At 56.9% G+C, this 22,519-nt stretch overlaps 1 protein-coding gene across 1 annotated transcript; it reads right to left on the bottom strand.

Annotated features, from left to right (window-relative positions):
• Positions 1–269: 269 nt before the first annotated feature.
• On the bottom strand, positions 270–21,716 carry FOXO6 (forkhead box O6). Its single transcript, XM_066376013.1, has 2 exons — positions 20,793–21,716; positions 270–2,441 (listed from the first exon to the last, which is right to left on the bottom strand). Exons 1-2 carry the CDS (start codon positions 21,204–21,206, stop codon positions 1,185–1,187), a joined length of 1,671 nt encoding a protein of 556 aa, XP_066232110.1. The 5' UTR covers positions 21,207–21,716; the 3' UTR covers positions 270–1,184.
• Positions 21,717–22,519: the final 803 nt, after the last annotated feature.

Below are 22,519 nucleotides of genomic sequence, written 5' to 3'. Positions count from 1 at the left end.
GACAGAATTTCCTCAGGCCAGAAACTTCCTGCATGCACATGTTCACAGAAACAGGTGTAGAGCTCCACACAGGCACATCCCCAGCGTCCAAAACTCAGTAGGCAATGAACCAATGTGTGTTGAGCAGACACGTATCAGGAATGCTGACACACTCAGACACAAAACCACAATAGGGGCTCAGGCACTGGAACCCCCACCTCCAGGATCTCTGCCAGTTATCCTCCTCCCCACCCCTGCCGCCACACCCCCTGCTAGCCCAAAGCGCGGGAAATATTTAAAACAATTTTATTCATGAAAATATGCTGTACAATGCACTCTACACGGCCTCGACACGGCACACACGCACACGCACACGCTGACGGCACGGCCACGGTACACAGCCTACGATATGCGCCGGGGACACCGCGCCCACAGCCCGCCCCGCCCCGACACTTATAAATATGGGAGAGAGAAGCCAGAACTGGCACGGAGAAAGGGGTGTTTGGGTTACGGGGTGGATCCGGAGCTGAACGCCCGCTGGAGAAGCTGAGACCAGTAGTTGGGGGAGGAGGGTTAGTGATTGAAAAGGGCTTTTGACTCTGAAAGAGGAAGGGAGAAGCTGGGATTGGCAAGGGCGGGAGGAAGGGGTTGAACCGTGACGGTGGAGGGTCAGAGGGGGGTTAGGGCTGAAGTAGGACAATTTAGGGTGCACAGCCAATAGGTTGGTGTGTGTTTTCGGGAAGGGGTTGCTGGCTTTTGGTGGGTGAGGCTAAGACCAGTGGAAAGTGTCAATTGGGAATCAGATGGAGTTTGGGGTGGGCGGTTCACCACTGCAAGGGCCACGCAAAGGACACATGATTGAGAGGCCCTGGCCCCATTTCTGTGTGGGCTTCTTGGACCAACACAGCCTACCTTGCTCCTCCCCACTCTTACCCAGTCTGGAAATTCAGCCTCCACCCCCAGGCTTCCTGCCCTGGGAGTAGGGGGAGCGGCTCTCAGGAGTCTGGGCAGGAATGTGGGGTGCCCCAACCCCTCCCCACCACTTCCTTCAGCAGCCAACTTCTGAGGGATATCGCCAGCAGGGCTGGGGCCGCCTCCTGGATCCTCTGTGGAGCTGAAATCTGGGGTGGGGACCCGGGGATCAGGATGGGAAGACAGAAGCCCCTTGGGGGCGGGGCAGGCACCCGGGGCGCAGCAGGCCGCCCTCAGCCCGGCACCCAGCTCTGGTTAGGGGGCGGGGCCCCGGCCAGGCCAGGGGGCGGCGGAGGCAGTGCCGAGTCGAAATTGAAGTCCATTTCGTCGCTGTCCATAAAGTCATTGAGGATGATGGACTCGACGTCGCACTCGAGGCTACCGCTGAACATGTCGAGGTCCAGGTCGGCGGGGAAGCGGTCCGGCGCGGCACCCAGCGGCCCGGCAGCGGCGGCGTACGGCCCGGGCAGTGCTTCCAGGAGGAGGCCGCCGGGCGGGCCCCCGAAGGCGGCCGCATGTCCAGGCGGCGCCAGGCCCGCGGTGCCCGCCTCGCCGGGCAGCGTCATAAGGCTGATGGGGTGGGCTAAGGCACTGCGCGAGGGCACCGGCGGTGCGTACGAGGCCGCGCCCTTGCCGGGGTAGGCGGCGGCCGCGCCCGCCAGCGCCAGCTCCCCGGGCGCGCCCAGCACCGGGCCGGGGCGAGGCGCGGGCGGCGGCGGCAGCAGGGCGGGCAGTGCCCCGGGGCGGAAGGGTGCGGCCGCCTGCGCGAAACTGGCCTGCTTGTTCTCCTGGATGGTCTGCATGGGTAGGCGGCGCAACGCGCCCAGCACCGGTGGCCCGAAGCCCCCACCCCCGCCGTAGGCACCTCCCTTGCAGCCGCCGAAGTAGGCGGGCGTCCCAGCGCGGGCCCGCGGCCCGTACGCGTCCTGCGCGCCATCCATCAGGGCCTCGGGTATCCCCCCGCCTCCGCCGTGCAAACCCATCCGGCCTCCCAGCTCCGCGAGGCGGGGCAGTTCCCCCGGGCAGCGCGCACCTAGCGCGGGCGACAGCGCGCTTGCCGGACTCGGGTACATGAGCGGCGACGACGGCGCCAGGGCCTCCAGGGCCTCATCGTCCTCCAATTCGGCCGCCTCGCCGAGAAGAGGTCTCCCGCCGCCGCGGAAGTCGGCCCACGCCTCGTAGTCGTCGCTGGCATGTGAGGCTGGGCTGGTGGCCCACTTGGCCGCCGCAGGCACAGGCCCCGGGGCTGGTGCGCCTGGGGGACTGTCGTCGGGGCTTCGCTCTGGTGCCTGCAGTTGCTTCTTCTTGCTTGCCTTGCCCTTGATGCGCAGGAACTTGGCCCCGTTGTCCATGGACACAGCCCTGCGCCGCGGGGTCTTGCCGGTCTTACCGCCCTCAGGGTTCAGCATCCACCAGGAGCTCTTGCCTGTGCCTTCGTTCTGCACGCGGATGAAACGGGTGTGCAGCGACAGGTTGTGCCGAATGGAGTTCTGTGGCCAGAGACAAGGACATGGGTGGGAAGTGGGAAGTGAGGAGGCCGTGAGTAAAGATGAGGTAGTGATAGAGAGAGGAAGGGGAGAAAATAGAAGAGAATGGAGAAGAGTCAGAAGGGGAAAGGGGAGGAATAGGGAAGATGAAAGGGTGAGTGGGGCAAAGGGTTGGGGGTGAGGGGAGCAGGTGTAAGTATCAGGTAGGACAAACTCAGAATATCCATCCAAGACCCCAGAACCACACCACCCCTCTCCTTCCCCTGTCCCCATAGGCACTGCCCAGAGAGTGGGACCGAGCTTTGGCCCTAGCCTTTCCCCAGAGGTATTAACAACCCTGAAGGCTACTATTAAGGGGACTGAGCAGGGGAGCAAGACCCCCTCTCCCACTCAGCCAAGCCCGCTGCAGGGCTAGCCAGGTTGCCAGCCGCCCCCCCACCCACCCCGCAGATTATGTAAGGGCTCATGCCGCTGTGGCTCATTTCTCTGCCCCCCTCCTTCCCCAGCCTGGCATGGTGCCAGGAGCCCGAAAACCCTGGGCTCCAGAAATCAATCTCGTGGTGACTGATTAAGCCCTGTTTAGAACTAATTGCTCTTTCGTGTGTGGGGAGAATAAATTACCTGCTTTAATTTCGTGTCTTTAAAATGCAACTGCAGGTAGAGAAGACTGTTAACCCTTTGCTGGGAGGGCCTGGCCAGACAAAGCAGGGCAGGCTGGGCATCCCCAAGGTGGGTAGAGGCCCCAGACTTCAGAGATTTCCCCAACTCTCTGAGCTTCTGTGAACTCCAGAGGCTTTGGATCCCAGCAAGCCTCTCAAAACACATCCAAGGGCATGGAAACCTCCAACCCCACTTCTGCTGAGCGCCCTCCTTCAGGCCAGCCCAGCCCTCAGGCCTGCCCTTTGGGTTGCAGCCGGCCCTAAAAGCCCCTTCCTACTGAAACCTTCACAAAGTCTCCAATAAGCAGGTGGCATAATGTCCATTTACAGAGAGGTGAAGTGGCTTGCCCAAGGCTACACAGCCCTTTCTGCTGTCCTGGGTACTTCCCTGGGCTTCACCTGTGTCAACCCTGCACATACCCTTTTCTAACTGTCCCTTGTGCCGGTCTGTAGTGTTTCCCATACCACTGCCTGTTTTTGCCAGGCCTGTCCTGGGGACAGGAAGTCAGGGAAGACAACAGCCTGAATGACATCATAGGATCCTGTCGAACCAGCCACACCCACCTCTGGGGTCTCATACCTGGTGGCCTTGACCTCCTGGCTCAAGTACTGCTGTGGAGACAGCATGGGCTTGGGTATCAGCAGGTTGGTCAGGATGCCTGGCTTTTTCCAGCCACCTAACTATATGACCATGGGCTGTTGACCTAACTTCTGTGAGCCTCAGTGACTTAGTGAGCTACCCTGAAGAAAAATGGGTGACATCCAAAACCTGTTAGGTCATTACCTGAGATGTGTTTGGGTGTTTGGAGAACACATCAGGTGCTCATAAATCGTTAAATCCCTCCCTCTGTCCAGAAGACCTCACCTGTTAGATCACCCATAGACCTGCTGTCTCTACCTCCTTTATATTATGCTGAATGTTACTGTGCTGGGCACTAACAACTCTGGAAAACTGGCATCACTCCATCTCAGGCATGATAGGGTAATGCCCAGAGGCATGATGTAACTTGCCCATGGTCCCACAGGCAGCAGTGCCAGGTACCACTCCAGATCTGCCCAGCTCATGACCTGCTTTTAGCTCTTTATCCACCCAGCCCCATAACCACTGACCCGTGAGGGCTCTCCCTCCTGCCTCCTTCAGTGTTCAGAAGAAAATGTCCTTTCTGCTGCCCAAGGTACCCACCCCCAACCCAAGCACAGTTCCTGTACTGACCTGACTATTCAGATCCCCAGGTGCCCCATATATCTGGTACTTTCTGGTCTTGGGAGGTGACAGCTGGGACTCCAAGGCCCCTCCCAGTGTTGCCCTCCCTGGCTTCTCCTGGGACCCTAAGAGAGGGGAGCTTGACCCCAAGGGAGTGGTGCTCCCTCAAGTAGATACTCCCTCTTTCCTGCCCCCGCCCCGCACCTGCTTCCCCAGCCCCTCCCCCACACCTGTGTTCAGGGGCCTCCGAGGCCTCAGTTCTCCCATATGGGACATCTGGCTTACAGAGGCTCCACCTCTCAGCTTCTCCAGTGGAAGGTCAGTCAGGCAATACCTCTTTTTCAGTGTCATGTGCCAGCCTGGTTTTGAGTGCTCAGGGGTGGGGGTTGGAGGAAGGACATCACCAAGTCCCAGCACCTACTCATACTACCTGTTCAGTCCTGGGTGTTTTAAGTACTTTATCTCGTGTAATCCCTGTCAAACTCTGTACAAGTCAGGGACTGTGATCCCTATCTGAAGATGGAGAGTGAGGCTCCGAGAAGTTAAGGAAGTTGAAAAGTTCACACAGTTTAAGGGGCAGAGCCATGTATTGATTTCAGGTTAGTTTCACTGTTGCATTCCACCACAGGAGACAGAAAGGAGTTGGAGAATCTCCGAAGCATCTTAGGAAGCCAGGACTCCAGTGCTTCTCAAACTTCCCACGGAAACCATCCCTAGCAGCTGGTGACATGGGAAGACTGGGAGCATGTTAAAAGGTCAAAGTTCCTTACAAGTCTTGTGCTCCCTTTTTACAATTCAAGGGACTTCTACATTGTACTTCATAATACATCCAAGTTTTCTGAATACAAATGAAAACCTTTTAGATTACCACCAAGAATATATGCTCAGGGCCTAAGACAGTTTGTATCCTTTCCCTCTCTGTCCCCTGTCCAGCCAGGGACCCCTGGGTGCCTGAGCTTCAGCCTGAAGCCATGGCTGGTTGGGCCCAGAGAGGAAGACAGGTCTTGCCCAGGACCTGGGGGCAGAGCTGGGAATTGAGTCCAGGCCTCCTGAGCTCTAGCTTGGTGCTCTTCCCCCTCCACCAAGCCTGACCTGGGGCAAGTCCCTCCTCTACTATGGGCCTCAGTTTCCCTACCCATACATTGATGAGTTAGACCAGTTATACTGGGACAATTTCATTTTGATAATAAAAGTTCTTGGAATCATCCAGCCTAGAGGTTTTGAAACTTTTTACTTTAAGTCATGACATTCTTTTTGTAAATGGAATCTAACGCACTACTTGAGTGTTACATGTGAGCCATCAAGGGATAGGGCCGAGGTGCCTGGAGCCCAGCCTGCTCTGCACCCTCTTTGCATTCTCCCTCTGGGAGAGATTCTGCAGGCCATCTGGGTGCCCAGGGTCACCTAGGGAGGAGGCCCAGAGCTGGGTGAGGACCTTGGCCTCTTGACTGCTGAGCAGGCTCTTTACCAGGTGTGTACCAGGGCTGTGCCCCATGAGGGAAACCCAGGCCCTGAAGTCCAGTCTGGCTCCTCCAGGGCGAGCCACCTGGTACCAATCAGAGCTCCAGGCCAAGACCCATTGGCAAGCGCTGATCACATCTCACCCGCAAGGCCTCCTGGGAGGCCAGAGGCCACGGAGGAGGTGAGGGAGGCAGGAGAGGGAGACGCCTCTGCCAGGCAGCAGTAACCAGGGCTCCCTCTTGCAGTCACCTAGCAACCTGCCACCACAGCCACGCCCTGGCATGCCCAGGCTTCCCTGGTGCCCTGAGTTGGGCCAGCTTCTGGGGCCTCACACCTCCTACACCTCCAGACAGACTTGGGTGGGTTCCCAGGGGAGATAGAACCAATTTGAGGCCTCAGGGAAACCGTTAGGGGCCGAAGGAAGGGACAGTGGCCACCTCATGCCCATCCCAACACTCCCTCAGAACCTGGCCGAGGGAGGCCAGCCTCCAGGAGCTTCACCCACCAGGGAGAGAAGGCTGGCGCAGGGCAAAGTTCATGGGTTCTGGTGTTGATCTGCATTCCACTTTTGGCTCTAACACCCACAAATGCAGCCCTGGAGCAAGATGCTTTGAAGCTTTGAACCTCAATTCCATCAAATGGCCCCCTGCTCCTACCCTCCCTTCCCTTCAGCCCCCCACTGGGCAGCAGCCAGAGGCATCCTTTCAGTGCTGCTCACCCCTCTGATGCACAGTCTCACTCAGAGGACAAGACAGAGGCCCGGCCATGACCCACAAGCCCCTCCGTGACCTCTGACTCCTCCCGACACTGTCCTGCTTGATCCCTCGCTCTGTTCCTCGAACCTGACAGGCACGGCGCCACCTTGGGGCCTCTGTCTCAGGGAAACGCTGTTCACCCACATACCCAGGTCAGTTCCTCATCTTTGAGTCCTGTCTAGACGTTACCTTTTAGGAGGCTCATCCTGACCACTCTTTTAATAACTGCTCTTCTTTCTTGCCATTTCCCTTTTTTTTAAAGATTTTATTTTATTGATTTTAAAGAGAGGAGAGAGAGAGAGAGAGAGAAGAGGTGGGGAAGCGTGAAGCACTAACTCATAATAGTTGCTTCTCATATGTGCCTTGACCCAGCAAGCCCAGGGTTTCAAACCGGCAACCTTAGCATTCCAGGTCAGCCCTCTATCCACTGCGCCACCACAGGTCAGGCCCTTACCATTTCTTGGCCCCCTTACCCTACTTTTAAATTTTTCTTTAGCCATTATCACTATCTAAATTGTTATATAATTTATAAATATGTAAATTAATAAATTATATGTTGTATATATAATTTGTTTCTCTTCTGGGTTATAACTTATTGTCTGGTTCTCCTTATATTAGAATATAAGTTTCACGAAGGACTTTTGTCAATATTTTACTGTACCCTATATGTTTGATACATAGGAGGAATTTAATAATGTTTGTAGAATGAATGCAAGAGAGAGAAGGGAGATCATATGCAGGGAGGATTATATTGGGCAGAGTAGCTGACACATGATAGGAGCCTCTCCAAACTGGGCTGAAGGAAGGCAACATAGAGACAAGTGTGGGGCGAAGAACGTCAGGGAGAGTATGATCCACAGAGAGAACTGCAGAGAGGAGTCAGAGCTTCCCAGAGAGGCGAAGATGGTGTCAGAGAATGAATAGAACAGCTGCTCCCTCCTGCTTCCCAGACAGTCTTGGTGAACCCAGGGCTCGCTGTGGCCTTGCTAACGGTGTCTCCCTCGTGGACAGGGTCTGAGCCATTTGGTGGCGGCAGCTCATCTATCCAGCAGGACACCCTCATCTATTCCCAGGACACCCTTCGCCCACGAGCAGTAATGCATTCATCTGACAGCACAACCCCATTTATCCAGCACACCAGTCCCATTTATCCAGCAAGTACAACCTCATTTGCTAACAGCACTCCATTCACCTGACGGGCCCCCTCATTTATCCAACAGGACACCCTCATTTATCCTCCAAGTCGGAGGCTCTCCTTCCTCCTGTGGTGTGGCTGTGTTCTCTGGCGGTGCAACCTGACTGATCCAGCAAGCCGTCACCTCTCCTACAAGTACACTTCCTCCCCCTGACGGTACAACCTCATTTATCTAATACTGCAGCCTCACCTTGCCTCCAAGTACCACCTCATTCCCTGACAGTACAACCTTGTTTATCTTCCAGTACAACCTCATTTCTCCTTCCAGCACGGCTTCACTCACTGATATCTCAACCAATCTTACTTCTCCAGCCAGAGCCTGCCAGATCTCTCGAGGAAGAGGAGGGTGGAAGGGGAGAGAAAAGGGGTCCCACCATTCCCTGTCCCATGTCTGCTGAGGGCTGCCTGGCACTATGACTATGTCCAATCTCCCCAGGCCCAGAAGGGCCCATAGACTTTGAATTCTAGGCTGCTTGGCCCAGCCAGCACTCCACCATTGTGCCTCCCCTTCTGTCTCCTCCGTGGCCAAAGAGGACCCACGGTATGGATTTCTTCCAGCTCTCCAGGAGGGAAAAGATCCCAGCTGATCTGATTTATAGCTTTTGCTGATTTATGTGGCATGGATACTCCCATCATAGCCAATTTTAAGCTGCCAGTATGCCGTGATCAGTGAGTGCAAAACTGGAAGATGTGTGCACAACAGCTAGCCAGCGCTAGCACACCACTGGCCCGCGCTTCAAATACTGAGGCAGGAGAAGGGCAGCACCTACTTCATGCCAGACTCAGGCTAGTTTCATTATACTGTATACTATTTTACAAAGAAGGGAAACTGAGGCACAGCTGGATTAAATGACTCCTGAGGCTGCGAAGCTGGGAAGTGATGGAGCCAGTTCTGGGTCTCTGGGCTGATGGGTTCCAAAGCCAGGGCTCACACCCCCAGTGTGGTAGGCGACACTGCCCTGCTGTCCACATCAGTGGCCAACTCTGCCTTGGTTCTCAAGCCCAAGTTTCCTAGTTTGCATCAGAGACAGGACACTCAAGGCTTGTGCCCTACCCACTGCAAGCCCTGTGCTACCTCCTGGCCTCCCTGGAGAATTTCAGGACCCTCCCAGTTCAGTCCAGGGTCTTGTGCCCAAAGCTGGGTATGGATCCTCTCCAGGTTCTACTACCACCCAGGGTTCACCCCAGTCCTCGCTCCCTCAGAAACTGGGCCTGTCTACAAAGTGAGGATGACGATCCAGCCCCTCCCTCAATGCCTCCCTGAGCAGAGACTACCTGTGGGGCTGTGCAAGGGCTCCAATCCCCTCCAAGACTCCCACTTCCTCTCTCCCTCCTCTGTCCCTCCTTTCCTGCAGGGAGAAATCTTAAGGGCAGGGGTTGGAATCCCAACTTTATCCAAGTGGCCTTGGGCCTCCCTTGTAAAACAGGGTCACAATCCCAATATCCATGGGAGAGGGCTGGGACCTGGATGAGATCCTACATATCAAGAATCTCATCCTGCCTGACCAGGTGGTGGCGCAGTGGATAGCGCATCGGACTGGGATGCGGAGGACCCAGGTTCGAGACCCCGAGGTCGCCAGCTTGAGCGCAGGCTCATCTGGTTTGGGCAAAGCTCACCAGATTTGACCCAAGGTCACTGGCTCGAGCAAGGGGTTACTCGGTCTGCTGTAGCTCCACGGTTAAGGCACATATGAGAGCAATCAAGGAACAACTAAGGTGTCGCAACGAAAAACTGATGATTGATGCTTCTCATCTCTCTCCATTCCTGTCTGTCCCTATCTATCCCACTATCTCTCTGTCTCTGTAAAAAAAAAAAAAAAAAAAAAAAAAAATCTCATCCCTGTCTCCAGAGCCCCAGTAGCAGCCCCTGTCCCACTCATAACCCCCCACCCCACTGTGGTTCCAGTCTGGCCCAAGAATACACACCTGTCTCAGACAGAGCCATAGACTCTCCAGGGGTCACTTGCTCTGCTGCCTGGGGTGAAGCTGGGGTGCTCAATCCAGGCAGGCTTCCTGGTAGGAGGGGTAACCTGGATAACCACAGGGGACTGAGGCCATGTGTAAATCCTTGGTACTTGGCAAAGGAGGGGTAGAAGGGCAGGTGGAGCATCAGGGCCACAGGTGTTGAAAGGTGAATAGGCTTGGGGTCAGCAGTGGACGAGAAGTGGGCAATCAGGGGCCAAGAGGAACCAAATGTCTAAAGCAAGGCATGAAGTCAAGGGATAGGCTCTGGCACCCCCCAGCCCCACTGCAGAGATAGTAGAACCCACATACCCAGCCCGCGCAGCAAACAAATCAGCAACAGGAGTCCAAACTCACCCTGACGTGCTCCTCATCACTTGTGGGCTTGGATCCAACTCCAGACTGCTATTCAAGAGGCTCGATGCTTGTCAGTTTCCTCACCTCCATTCCCTTAAGCCCCTCTGCGGTTCCAGCCGCAACACTGCATCTCTCACCTCCCTGCCTTTATACGTCCTGCTCCCTCTGCCTTTCCCTCTGTCTGCTAGAGCAACTCCTGATGCTCCATCCAGGCTAGTTAGCTCTGTGCCCTCCTAGTCCCCTCTGTCAGCCCCAAAGATAGTTGTTCATACCTCAGTGCTATCGCAGAAATCTACCTGCAAACCGAATATAACTGTGTATAAGCCTGCCTTCCCCCTTGAACTTTGTGGGCAGTCCTCAGTTCACAGTAAGTCACACATAGGATAGAGCTCTCAGCAGCCACAAACCACTCAGGGCCTGGCCATTCTGTGCAGTTTCGGTTCAGCAAAACCTCAGACCAGAGCTTCAAGCCTCACCTTCTCCCTTCTGGTTTCCCTTCCCATTCATCCTGCCTCTGCTGTCTCCCTACTCTTCCTCAGCACGTCCTGGCTCCTCGGGAGAATTCAGCAAAGTGAAGAGGAGAAGAAACAACCACTCACTGAGCTTTCACAAGAGGCTGCACTATGCTAGCACTTGACAATGAAATCTGAGTCTTTGTGACAACCCTCTGAGTGGGTTTATTATCCCCATTTTACAGATGAGAAACTGAGGCTGCAAGAGACAAACCCACCTTCCTGACATCACAAGGCATTAGATGGTAGAGTGGTGCATAATTCACCCCAAAGTTCTTCCCCCATGAGATGCATCTAGGGAAGAGCCTGGGCCAGGCAGAGCTCCAGGGTGAGGGCAGGGGAAGCCATTCACATTGGCTCAGCAATCCCTCCATAGACTTTCTTCCCTCAGCCAGGATTAAAGGGGATCCCTAAGTGCAAAGCCATTCAGGCCTCTCCCTGTCTCTCCTCATTTGAAGCCCCCCGCCCCCTCCGCAGCAGCACCTCCCCGCAGCCCTGCTCAGGCCCTGGGAGCAGCTGCAGTGACCTCACCCAGCCCTGCCCAGGGCCTGGCTCTGGGGAGGGCCAGCAGCTGTGCCCCAGACCTGCTGGCTGGCTCCTGGGGGGAGAAAAGGAAGAGTGGGCATGGTGCCAAGAGAACCATCTGCTCTCCCAGGGGCATGGCCACCCACACAGACACTGGCCTCGCCCCCAGGGGCTGCCCTTGGTCCCCTGTCCCCATGCCAAGGGGCTCCAGGAGCCGGGGCAGCCCACCCAGACCGGGGCACCAGCCCTCATCTGCCATCTGTCTTCTCCTGGATACTGAGAAGTCCTTACAGGACATGTTGGAGCATGAATGTCCACTGAAAAGTGAACAAGTGCTCAGGGGAAGCTGGGGGTGCAGAGGCCAGAGGCAGGGCTGGGTGTGCCGAGTCCGGCCTGCCCCGGCCTCCCTGGGCTAAGAGCCTGCGATCTCCTGGGGAGGGCCTGCATCCCCTCACATCTGCTCAGCTGGCAGGTGCCTCTGGCGGAGGGTAAGCCCCTTCCCCCACAGCCCCAGCTCAGGTTACAGAGTAGGCAAGGCCAGCTGAGGACAGGGGGAGGGGACAGGAGGGGTGGAGGAGGCATCACAACTTCCCAGGGTGTTGGGGGAGGGGAATTCAGATCTCCAGATAGGACTCAAAGCCAGAAAGGGAAGGACCATGCCCAAGGTCACAAAACCGCCCAGTGGGCAAAGAGGAGCTGGTGTTCAGGGGCAAGCAGCCCTGGGTTCAAGTGACCCTGAGCAAATCATTGCCTTCGTCTGTAAAAATACAGAGCCTAAACCCTGCCTGCTGCCTCCCAAGGCCATGGGGAAGGCTCTGCAGGCTGGAAAGCAGTGGGACAACCTAAGGGCAGGGCAGAGCTTGGACATCCTGAATATCTGATCCCTTAGGGACAGAAAGGGAGGCATTAGAGCAGAGACCTCCCCTCCCCCAACACACACACACACACACACACACACACCTGTGTCACTCAGGGACCAGGACCTCCCCTCCCCCAACACACACACACACACACACACACACACACACACACACACACACACACCCACACACACACCTGTGTCACTCAGGGATCAGGGCCCAGGGACCCCTACTCTACATCGTAGCAGGGAGGGGGCTCTTTTCCTTTCCCAGAGCAATGAATACAATGATGATATTTACTAAGATTTCTTGAACACATTACATGTATCTATCCTTTAATTCTCACAGTAAAACTTGGACATAAGTCCTGCTGTTATCCCATTTTGTAGAGGAGGAAACTGAGACTCAGTTGCCCCAGGCCACACAGTAAAGCTAGTATCTGCTCCTCCCTGCTTGCCTCTAAGACTCCTAACCATACCACTGTCTCACCCCTGAGATGCTCAAGGCACTGCCCGGTGATGCATGGCACCTCAGGCCTGGCCTCTTGGACTCTGTGGGCCTCCACCCTCTCTCAGGCTCATGGTCTCAACTCTACTTCAGTACCAGGCCCACACTGGGCACCTGGGCCAGTCCCCCCTCCTCCACCCTCCACACTACCCTCCAATGATCTTTCTCCATTCCACACAGCTTGGAGTACCAGCTCCCCATCTTGGCATTCAAGGCCACTCACCCTCAAGCCCCTGCTTGCTTCTCCTGCCTGAAGTCCAGGCCAACACAGCCAGACCCTGCAGGCTCCTAGAGTCCTGTGAGTGTGACCTCCTCCTTTGTCTGGTTCCCCCCCCAAACATCCTTAGTTCATTATCTGGCCTTCCATCATGACTCTGTGCAGTCTTTATCCTGAATCAAAATCAGGAGTCCTCATCTTATCTTCCCAGCTTGACCTGGAGGCACCTCAAGGTCAGGGCGCTGTTCAGTTCCTCTGAACCGCACTGCACAGGGGCCTGGATTAAAGAGAACGGAGGAAGGTGCCATTGGGCTTGGGGTCTGTAGATGGAGGGAGGAGAGACATCATGGGGTGGGGACATCCCTCAGGAGCTCTTTCTGAGTAAACCAGGGGCCCTGGACCCAACCCCCAGGCTACAAGCCTCAGGGCCAAACTCCAAGGGAAGCAAGACAATATGGGGGTGGGGACAAGAGAGGGTCAGCGTGGAATGACCTGGTCAGAGCACTGGGCTAGGGAAGAATTAGCCCTAGGGAGTTTCGTTTCTGTCACGTACAGTGGGACACTGTGAAGGCCACTTTATTTCTCTCATCCTTAGTTTCCTCATCTGCAAAACAGGGACAGTAACAGTAACAGCTTCACAGGATTGCTGTGAGAATTCAAGGAAGGCATTAATTGAGGGTTGAATTTGAGCCGGAATAGTTTGGTGTGGATAAAGCAAGGGTCAGAAGACAGAGCAGTGGGCGACGTGGCTGGAGAGGTTGACAGGCCAGGTGGCCAAGGCCTCGAGCTTCACGCTAGAGCCCCAGGTTTGGACCCTGTAGGAACAGCACTGTGCTGTGCACATGCTCTTGTCTCTTCCACTCGGTGGGGAGCTACTAGAGAGCAGGGCTACGACTTTCAGGGTTCCTCACCATTCAGAATATTGACACTAACCTTTCACCTCCATCCTGCAGCCAAAGGCCCTCAGTGGCAGAGCCCCTTCTCTCCCTCCATGTTCTATACAGCGGATTCCAGCAACAGGGGACCTCGGCAAATGTGTTGAAGATGGGGGGATCAGTCCCTTGGAGCTGACTGCAGGGGGTTCAATTGGACCCAAAAAGAAGAGGAGTGGCTCAACCCAGGAGGCCTGCTTACAGCAGAAGTTGGCCAGCCTGAGAGCAAGTGGGAGGGACAAGCAGGGGCCCGGGAAGTTACCATCTAAGGCATCAATTCAGAACCTGACTCATCACCAGATAAACCTGTTAAAACACAGATGCAGAGCCCACCTGATGAGAGGCTGATAGAGAGGGATCTGAAATAGGGACACTACACCTTTATTCATTATAAGCTTCCAGGGGTCTCTGATCATCAGCCAGGTTTGCCAACAACTAAGGATTTTACAGGCAGTCATTCTCCAGCAGACACAGTGGGTTCCAGAATCACTTGGGAGGTAGGTCTTTGTTCAAACCACTCAAGCACCCCGCCTAGTTTCTGAGGGGTGTCCCAAGGGATCAGTCCGTGAGGGTTGGTAGCTGCCTTGGTGAGCATGTGACAACGGCAGTGGGTGTGGGTTGAGAACTCCAGTGTCGGGTTGTAAAGGTGGCAGTGGGAAGGCAGTATGAGAGGAGAGGCAGCAAAGAAAGTGGGAGGGAAGGCAGGGCCTAGACCAGGCCAGCAAAGGGCCCGGGGGCCAAACAGAGCAGTGGGCTTGGCTGGCTGCCACGGGCACTGAGCAGTCCCAGAGGATTCTCAAGCACGTGCAAACCATGGGGCAGGAGGGCTGGCTGGTGTGCGGGGCTGGTTCTGGACCGGCATTGGAGATAGTATAAACTGACAGCTCTGTGTCTAAATCCGGCTCAGCCTCCTCCCAGCTATGCTGCCTTAGCCAGGTGCCTTCATCTCTCTGGGACTCTATTTCCTCAACTGCAAAATGGGGCTATAAACACACACCTGGCAGGTCCAGGGAGAATGAAAACAAGAGAATTCTTGTGAAGTGCCCAGTGACTACCTAGCACCCAGACATCATTGCTCTTAATTCTTATTTCCCTTCCCATATGAAGCATCCCCCTTAGAGACCAGAAAAGTTCTCTGCAAAGATGGAGGCCCTGGGGGGAAGGGTGTGGGAGGCCCCTCCCCCACACACCACCTGGCCCCCTCCCACCTCCACATATGGGTTGGGGGGTGGGGAGAGACAGCAAACAGCCAAACCGTCCCAAACAGGAGTTGGTTTCCATGGTAACAAGGGTGCCAGGAGGAATGGGGATGCTCTGGGTCCAGCTGTCCCCCTGAGCACCCTACCCAGGCCCCAGAGCCTCAACTAATGCCCACTCAACACCCTGCACCCCCCATCTGCCTGCTCTGGGGGCCAGCTGGGACTGCCATGAGTACTCCCTTCATTGTGCTCAGAGTATGTTTGTCACCTGGGTATTGCCAGGAGCAGGGTAGGCAGTTCCATGCAGGAGTCCAAAGTTCAGGTTCATCCAAACCTGCACTCACATGCTTCCACCCTGAGAAATCCTACCGGGACTTTGTGCTCAGTCCCAACTAACTTCCCAATGACTTCATGACTCCTAGAACCAGAGAGTTTGTCAGTGGCAGCCAGGAAAGGACCAGAGACTGCATTAAGGCCTTTTGGACACCGATGCAAATGCCCAGAACCAGAGTGGGAGAGAGCTTTGCTCCAGCTCACACACCATGGGTCAGGCTCCCCTACAGGTGCTCCGTCCACCCCTCACCCACTCCCAACTCCACAGCTCCAACAGACCCCCAAGGACTGAATTAGGACACCCTGAGTGAGGCTCCAAGAAGATGGCACATGGCTGGGGAAGGAAGCCCTAACATTAAGACCTATCTAGCAAAAGACCAGGTCCCAGAGGTCCTGAGCTCTGTTTCTTGGAGTGTGTGAAGGATTGAGACGGAGGAAGGAGGCATGGAAAGGTGTGACTCCCCCTATCCCCTAAACACCTGAAGTCTGATTCGGATGTGGGAGGACTGGACACCAATGTGTACCTGTTAGCCAGGTCCCCATCGCCACACACTGCAGAGAAGGGTACTGGTGAGTCCGGCACAGGTAAGGGAGACAGTGAGGTGAGGAGTGGCTCTCTGTATAGCTGGCACACCCATATCCCAGAGGCCATATCCACATAAAACAGTCCAGAACCTCCTCTCACTCCTAACAAGACACAGATAGAGGGGCTTCCAAAGCCCCCAGGACCACATGTGGTGGCCAGCACGAGCTGCCACTCTAAGACAGGAGAAAGTGGGCTTCTAGAACAAGCCCGCAACCTTTCAAAATCCAGATTCAAACTCCCTTGCAGCCTCAATGGCGTTGTAAAAGCTTGAGTTTTGAGATCAGAAGGGGGTTCAATCCCCAGGCTGCCACTTCCTATGGATGTGACCCCAAGGTAAGTTACTTCTCCATCTGGGAAACAGGAATCCTAGCAACAACATGGAAGAATGGTTGGCCAGGATTTGATGGGTTGTGTGCTTGGTTAGTGGGCCCTGGCCCTCTCGGCCATCCTTACCCCTCTCTGGAAGTCTGAACTCCGGTCGGTCCTGAAGCTGCAGTCCTCAGGGAGTGAGAGAGAGGGCCCCCAAACCGCAGAAAGTGGAGATTGAGGGACACTGAACTTTCGAACCCACAAACCCTACCTCACCCCCCCCCACCCCTTGCACTGTTCATTACCTTAACACGAGTTAAAAATAACCGTCTCATCTCTTTAAATTAGTCTGTCTGCAATTACTGCCTGGCACGGAGCTGCCCGCCATCCTCCCACTGGAGCGGCGCCAGGTGGCAGGCGGGGCCCTCACCCTGTCTGTCGGTCTGTCTGCTTCCTGGTTCCCTCTTCCCCTCCCTGCTGCAGCGAAGCTAACCCCAGGGGCCTGGCAACCCAGCTCCCCAAGTTGCATGGGTATGGGGCCAGGGCCATGGGCTTTGAGCAGGCAGGACCCAGGGGACAGGCCCAGAGCAGAGGACCACAGTTGGGGCTCCAGAGCGTGGGGGAGGGGGCTCGGGAGGCCCGGAAAGCCGGAAGGGCCCGCAGCGCCAGCACTAGTGGGTGGGTGTGAGCAGGTGGCTGTGGGAGTCTGCCGGGCGTGCCAGCAACTGTGCCAGGAGCGGCTGGCACGGGCTCGTGCCCAGGAGGCGGGCAGCTGCCAGCCCCCCTGCTCGTGCAGTGTGGGGGGAGGATGAAGGAGAGGAGTAAGGACACCCCCCAACCCTGGCTTGCACAGCCTCCTCCCACACCCCAACCAGCTCTTGGGGCTGGGGATCCCCAGAGGACAAAGGAGGAGGAGGGAGCCCTGCTCCAGCAGGCTAGAGGGAGGAAAGAAGGGGGTGCCCCTGCACTCACAACCAATACTCAGCCCAGCTGTAGCAGGACCCTCCTGGCATCTCAGATCAGTCCCTCCTTCTAGTTCCCACTCCACTTAGGACCTACTGGCCAGCCTGGGCCAGATGGGGGTAGCACCACCCCTCCTGATCTCACCCCCAACAGCCAGGCTGCTCTAGGCCCTGAGGGAGAAGGGAAGTCCTCATCCACTGTGCTCCTCCCCCACTAGGCCTGGGGACAAGAATGGGAGGCGCCAAGGCTCGGCCTGGGAGCTCCCAGGGGAGCTGGCAGCCAGTAAACAGCAGAACAACTCCTGGGGTGTTAAGAGAAAGGAGCACTAAGTGGAAGAAGCACCAGGATCCAGAGCAGCCTGGAAGGCTTCCTGGAGGAGCCATCAATAAAGAGTTGGAACATGAGAGAAAGTAGGAAGGTCTACCTGGATGTCAGATACCCACACTTCTGGGACACTGCAGAGGAATGGGGACCTCCTGTCCAAGCCCTAGTCCTGGGCCTGGAGACCCTCGCCTCTGAGGGAAACATAATCAGCCTCTGTGGTAGAGTTCCCAGCACCAAGCCCAGCCTCGCATCAGGCTTTAGCCTGGTGAGTGTGCTGCACCTGCTGCTGATCTCACCTCCTTTGATTTGCTGGACTACCTCCTCACATCACAGGTGGGACCACCAGGCAAAGGTCAAGCACATTAGTCCTTCTTGATCTGTCCCACTCTGCCTTTCCCATGCCATCCCCAGGAGCCCTGGGTTCTACCCTAGCATGCCCAGCAGTCTCCTAGACCAAACATGTTCAATTCCACCTCCTCGTCTTTGCATATGAAGTCAATATCCCCTGGAAGACTTTCTCCTCAATTCTACTCCCAATGAAGGCAGCTCAGATCAAGTGCCACCTTCTCAGTGAGGGCTTGCCTGGCTCCCCAAGAGATCTAACCTGCCTTATCCATATCCCTGCCCCCACCCCTGGCCCTTCCTGCCACCTGCTGCTCACTAACCACAGAAAGGTGTGGAACTGGCTGAGCACTGATGTGTCCTGAAAGGAGGTCCAGTGTCTTTCCTTTTGGTTCCCCTACTCCATTTAACACAAGGTTTTGTACTCTCCAGGGATCCAAGTCTCGTACAACACTGATATGGGGGAGAAGGAAGAAGGAACAATGGGCCCTGGCCCCAGCCTAGGCACCTGAGGTGTATCACAACCCCTGCTAACTTGGGAGTTGGGAATGGCCTCTCTACCAGGCCCCTGGAGGGACTGACTAGGAATGAGGGAACAGGTGGCTGGTGGGGCAGAAATGAGGGGAAAGAGGCTCCTGCTGGGAGCTAAGTGTGGGGAGTAGAAGGAGGATAACCACCAGGGAATGAGATGGTAAAGGTCAGAGGCCCATCTGAACAGCTCTCCCCAGTGGCTGGGTGGTCTCTGCCAGGGCCTAGGTCAGGAGCCCAGGCCTGAGGCTCCCTTTTCAATGCCCCAGCCCCGGACGAGCCCTCCAGGACTCCTTCCTTCCTGAGCCTACACGCAGGGAGAACCACTGTGTCCTGAGCAGCTTGGTGCAGTGGAAATCGCATCCAGTGGGCAGGCGGGAGACCTGGGCCGTCATCCAGGGCCTGCTGCTCACTAACGGCCTGAGAAGAGTCCAATCCTCTTTCTGGGTCTCAGTTTCACAGTCTGAGAAATGAACTCGTGGGATGAAGTTATCTTCAAGCACATTCCCAATCACATCTTATGATTTAGACCTGCCCCTGTCCAAAAGTCATCAGTGTCCCCCTCCCACACCCAATGCCAGCAGGACACTATTTCAGAGGTTCTATCTGGGGCTAGAGGGTGAAACACCTGGATTGGAGTCCCCCTTTCCCATCTACTGACTGGGTGACCTTGGGCAGTTCACTCCTTCACTCTGTGCCTCGGTGTCCAGCTCTATAAATGGTAACAGTAAAACCCACCTCAGGGACTACCGAGAGAGCACTTAAGGAGACTCCTGTCATAGATGCCTAAAAGTGTCTGGCTCAGGGCTTGGCCCTGAGACTGTCAACAAACTGCAGTTCTCTCCCAGCTTCTAGCGTCATGTCCCCTCTTGCCATCTTCTCCCATCATCCCTAATCCATCAAGCCCGGCGGGAACTACACCTCCTACAGCAAGCCCTCCCGGCTTGTTCGGACCCACAGTACCCTCCCCAGCCTCAGCATCTTCTGCACCATCCGCCCATTTCTTCACTCTTTCACCAGACGTGCACTTGTGGTTCCTCACTGCCAGGCTCTATGCTGGGTGCTGTGGGCAGAGATTGCTCCAACACTGCCACTGTCTTCCAAAGGCAGGGTGGGGAAGGGATATGAGACAGGACACAAAAGATTGAAACCTATGACAAGCAGGAAGAGGGTCAGAGAAGAAGGATTCCTAAGCTAGCTAAAAATGGTTAAGGAAGGCTTCCAGGAAGAAGCATCTGAACTGTCCTTCAAGATAGGGAATATACCTACAGGAAGAAGTAAAAGGTAGGATAGTACATAGTAAGCAGGAAGGGAGGTTGGAGCAAAGCCCAAGGGCAGGACCCACTTGGGAGGAATAAGTGTTCCAGTGCAGGCTGATTCCAAGGAGACTGGAGAGGCTAGGGAAGGAGGCTCATTCATGTCTGCCCCTCCAGCCTGTGACCCCACCATACAGTGGCCTGATAGTCATGCGCTCCCAGGTCAGAGCACCCATAACCCCTACAATGCAGCCACTGGGCATCGAGAGCTGTCTATAACCCCCCCCCCCCCAGCACACCTCCTTCTCTGACCCTATCTGCAGCCACCACCAGGCCCAGTCTCCTCCTTCCACTTAGGGATGCCTCCCGGGCAGAGACCCCTCTCTCCCATAGGGAGTCTGACAGCTCACAGGCCTCAGGCAAAGCCCCTACATCCCCAACTTCCTATCCCTCTAAACCATCCATTATTCCCATTCCCCAAGGAGATAGCCTGAGGAGGGTCTGGAGGCCACGATCTCATCAAGCCCCTGTCCTCTCCCAAGATGGCTCTCCCCTTTCCACTGGCTGACACTGAGGCTTCCCCTGGGGTGCCCCTGTCCCTCCCTTCACCCCCCCCAATGCATCTGAACTCAGAAAGCCAGGGAAGCAGAAGACAGCCTGGGGTGGGCAGGGACAGATCCCAGTCCTCAATACCCTGCACCAACACCAGCAGGGGCAATCACCAGCCCACCATGGTGATCAAAGCAAGAGGGAACAGCAGCTGCCCTATGGACAACTCAGATCCCAGGTCACCTGAAGAGTCATCCCACCCCAGACTGGCTGGTGCCCTAGGGTGAACTCCTGACACCACAGGAAGAACTGTGAGCCCAGGGTTGCACTCCTCACCCTGGGGTCAGCTTCAGGCAGGCAGTGAGAAAGATTTTGGGAGAAAGCAGCCATTGACCCAAGTCATCATTCCAGCTCTTTAAGGAGGGTGCCCCGGTGGAGAGGGTAAAACAACAGTAACCCAAAGCACACTCACGGGGTAAGAAGAGCCTCCCCAATGTCGGAGGTATGAGAACGGGGTTCCTCTGCGATGCCCCCAAGGATGGGCTGGAGGTGTCCCTCGGGGGTGCTTCAAAGTGGCAGTCAGTCCCTTGTTATCCCACCAGACCTCACAACCTGCATCCAGAGCATGCACACGGCTGCTCCCAGCACGCCCCCTCCTGTCTGCTGGCAGGCCCCACGCCCTGGGCACACACTCCGTGACCCCTGAGGGTGCCCCGGGGCCTCCCTCCCGCCAGCCCGCCCGAAGTCCAGACGCACCAAGCAAACCCTAAAAGCCCCATCTGGGCAGCCCAGTCCCCCACCCCAGCCAGACGCCCCCACCTTCCAGCCAGCCGAGCTGTTGCTGTCGCCTTTATCCTTGAAGTAGGGCACGTAACGGACCATCCAGTCGTAGATCTGAGAGAGCGTGAGCCGCTTGTCCGGGGCGCTCTCGATGGCTTTGGTGATGAGGTCGGCGTAGGACAGGTTCCCCCACGCGTTCCGCCGGGAGCTCTTGGCTTTCCGCAGCGGTCCGACCTCCGCTCCCAGCGGCGGCGCTGGGGCCATTGCCGGGGCCGTAGCCCGGCGCTCCGGCCCGCAGTCCTCCGCGCCCTCAGCCACCCCTGAACCCAGCGCTCCGTCTTCGTCGCCGGCCAAGTCGGGCTGCGGCAGGGGCCAGGTACACGAGCGCGGCCGGCTTTGCGGCGCGAAGTCCGGGTCCACGTCCACCTGATGCGCTCGCAGCTTCGCAGCCATGGTCCCGCCCGGCTCGGGCAAGGAGGGGAGGGAGACTCCGCGGAGGGTGGGCGGGCGGCTCCGGGATCTGCACGCCCCGGGGAGGCCCGCGGGAGGGGTCCCTGGCGGCGCCGGCTCAACCGCGGGGCGCCATGGGCTGGGGCGCGGAGACGGGGGGCCGGTCTCGCTGGAAAGCCCAAAGGGAGAGAAAGATGGGAGCAGTGAGGGGGCGGCGGCCCCGGAGCCCAGAGGGCATACACCTCGCCCAGCTCCGCTTCTAGCACCTGCCGCCAGCCTGAGCCTGCAGCCACCACCGCCACTGTCGCTGCCGCCGCTCCCCCGGCGCCGGCCCCGCGCGCGGGCCCCACTCTCCCGGGACGAGGCCGAATTGCACCATGCCGGAACCCGAGCCCGTGTGGGAGCCTGCACCGCCGCCGCCCCGTAAATGCCGCCGCTCCGGCTCCAGCACCAGCTCCCGCGCCTGCCGCGCTCAGCGCCGGCTGCACCTCGGAATGGGCGGGGGACCGGGAGGGGGCGGACCCGCACAGGAGGGGCGGGGCGTATCCACTTGCAGCCGCGGAATCCTCTGTCTGCTGGGTGCCCCGCCCGCCCGCGGACCGGGGGTGGGGACGCCGGGTGCGCGACTCTGGGCGACCTGGCTGCAGCCCCTGCTAGCAACAGCGCCGCCTACCGACCAGGGAAGGAGTGGCGGGCGCGACCCCGCCCCCTGCTCAGCGCTGGGGGAGAGCACGCGGGGGCGGGGCCAGAGCGCTCTCATTGGTTCGCAGCAGGGCGTCCCGCCCACGGACTCGGCAGGATCCCTCCCAGAAGCGCGTCAGCGGGTTATTGTTACAACCCGGGGTTTCCCAGGGCAACGGGAATGGGGCGGGACTCAGAGCACATGGCCCCGCCTTCTATCCCCGAGAGGAATGGCTAGACCCCCCTCTCCTCCCCCCCTTACTCTGGACCTTTGGCGTTTCCAAGTCTTAGAAACCTGAAGAGGCTGATGGTCGAGCTCGCCTTTGTGCCCTAGAGTGGGCTGGGGAAAGAGAAAGGGTCCGAAATACCTGGGTTCTGGGCCAGGCTTTGCCATATTTCTAGTTTATCCACCTGCAAATTAGGTCTTCATGGGCTCTTAGGGTGCCTGTGAACATAGTTTTAGAGCCTCGGTTCTCAAAGTTTAAAGCAAAAGCATCCTGAAATAGCTTGTGAAAACATGTTGCTGGATCCCACAGGGTAAGCTTGAGTTGGGGCTGGAGACTTTGTATTTCTAACAACTTCCCAGGTGATGCACCCAGGACTACACTTTGCAAACCACTGTTTTAAACCCTGTG

This window comes from Saccopteryx leptura, chromosome 3, assembly GCF_036850995.1.
Source record: "Saccopteryx leptura isolate mSacLep1 chromosome 3, mSacLep1_pri_phased_curated, whole genome shotgun sequence".
Classification (NCBI taxonomy): domain Eukaryota; kingdom Metazoa; phylum Chordata; class Mammalia; order Chiroptera; family Emballonuridae; genus Saccopteryx; species Saccopteryx leptura.
Note: the sequence above shows the minus strand (reverse complement) of the source record. Positions and strands in the feature narration are given on the sequence as shown.

What these genes read in the sequence shown, in the direction of transcription:
- FOXO6 (XM_066376013.1), bottom strand. Translation starts at nt 21,206, where the DNA reads ATGGCTGCGAAGCTGCGAGCGCATCAGGTGGACGTGGACCCGGACTTC. An exon ending in ACAGCTCGGCTGGCTGGAAG is followed by an intron (nt 2,442 to 20,792) that starts GTGGGGGCGTCT and finishes CTCTGGCCACAG; the next exon opens with AACTCCATTCGGCACAACCT.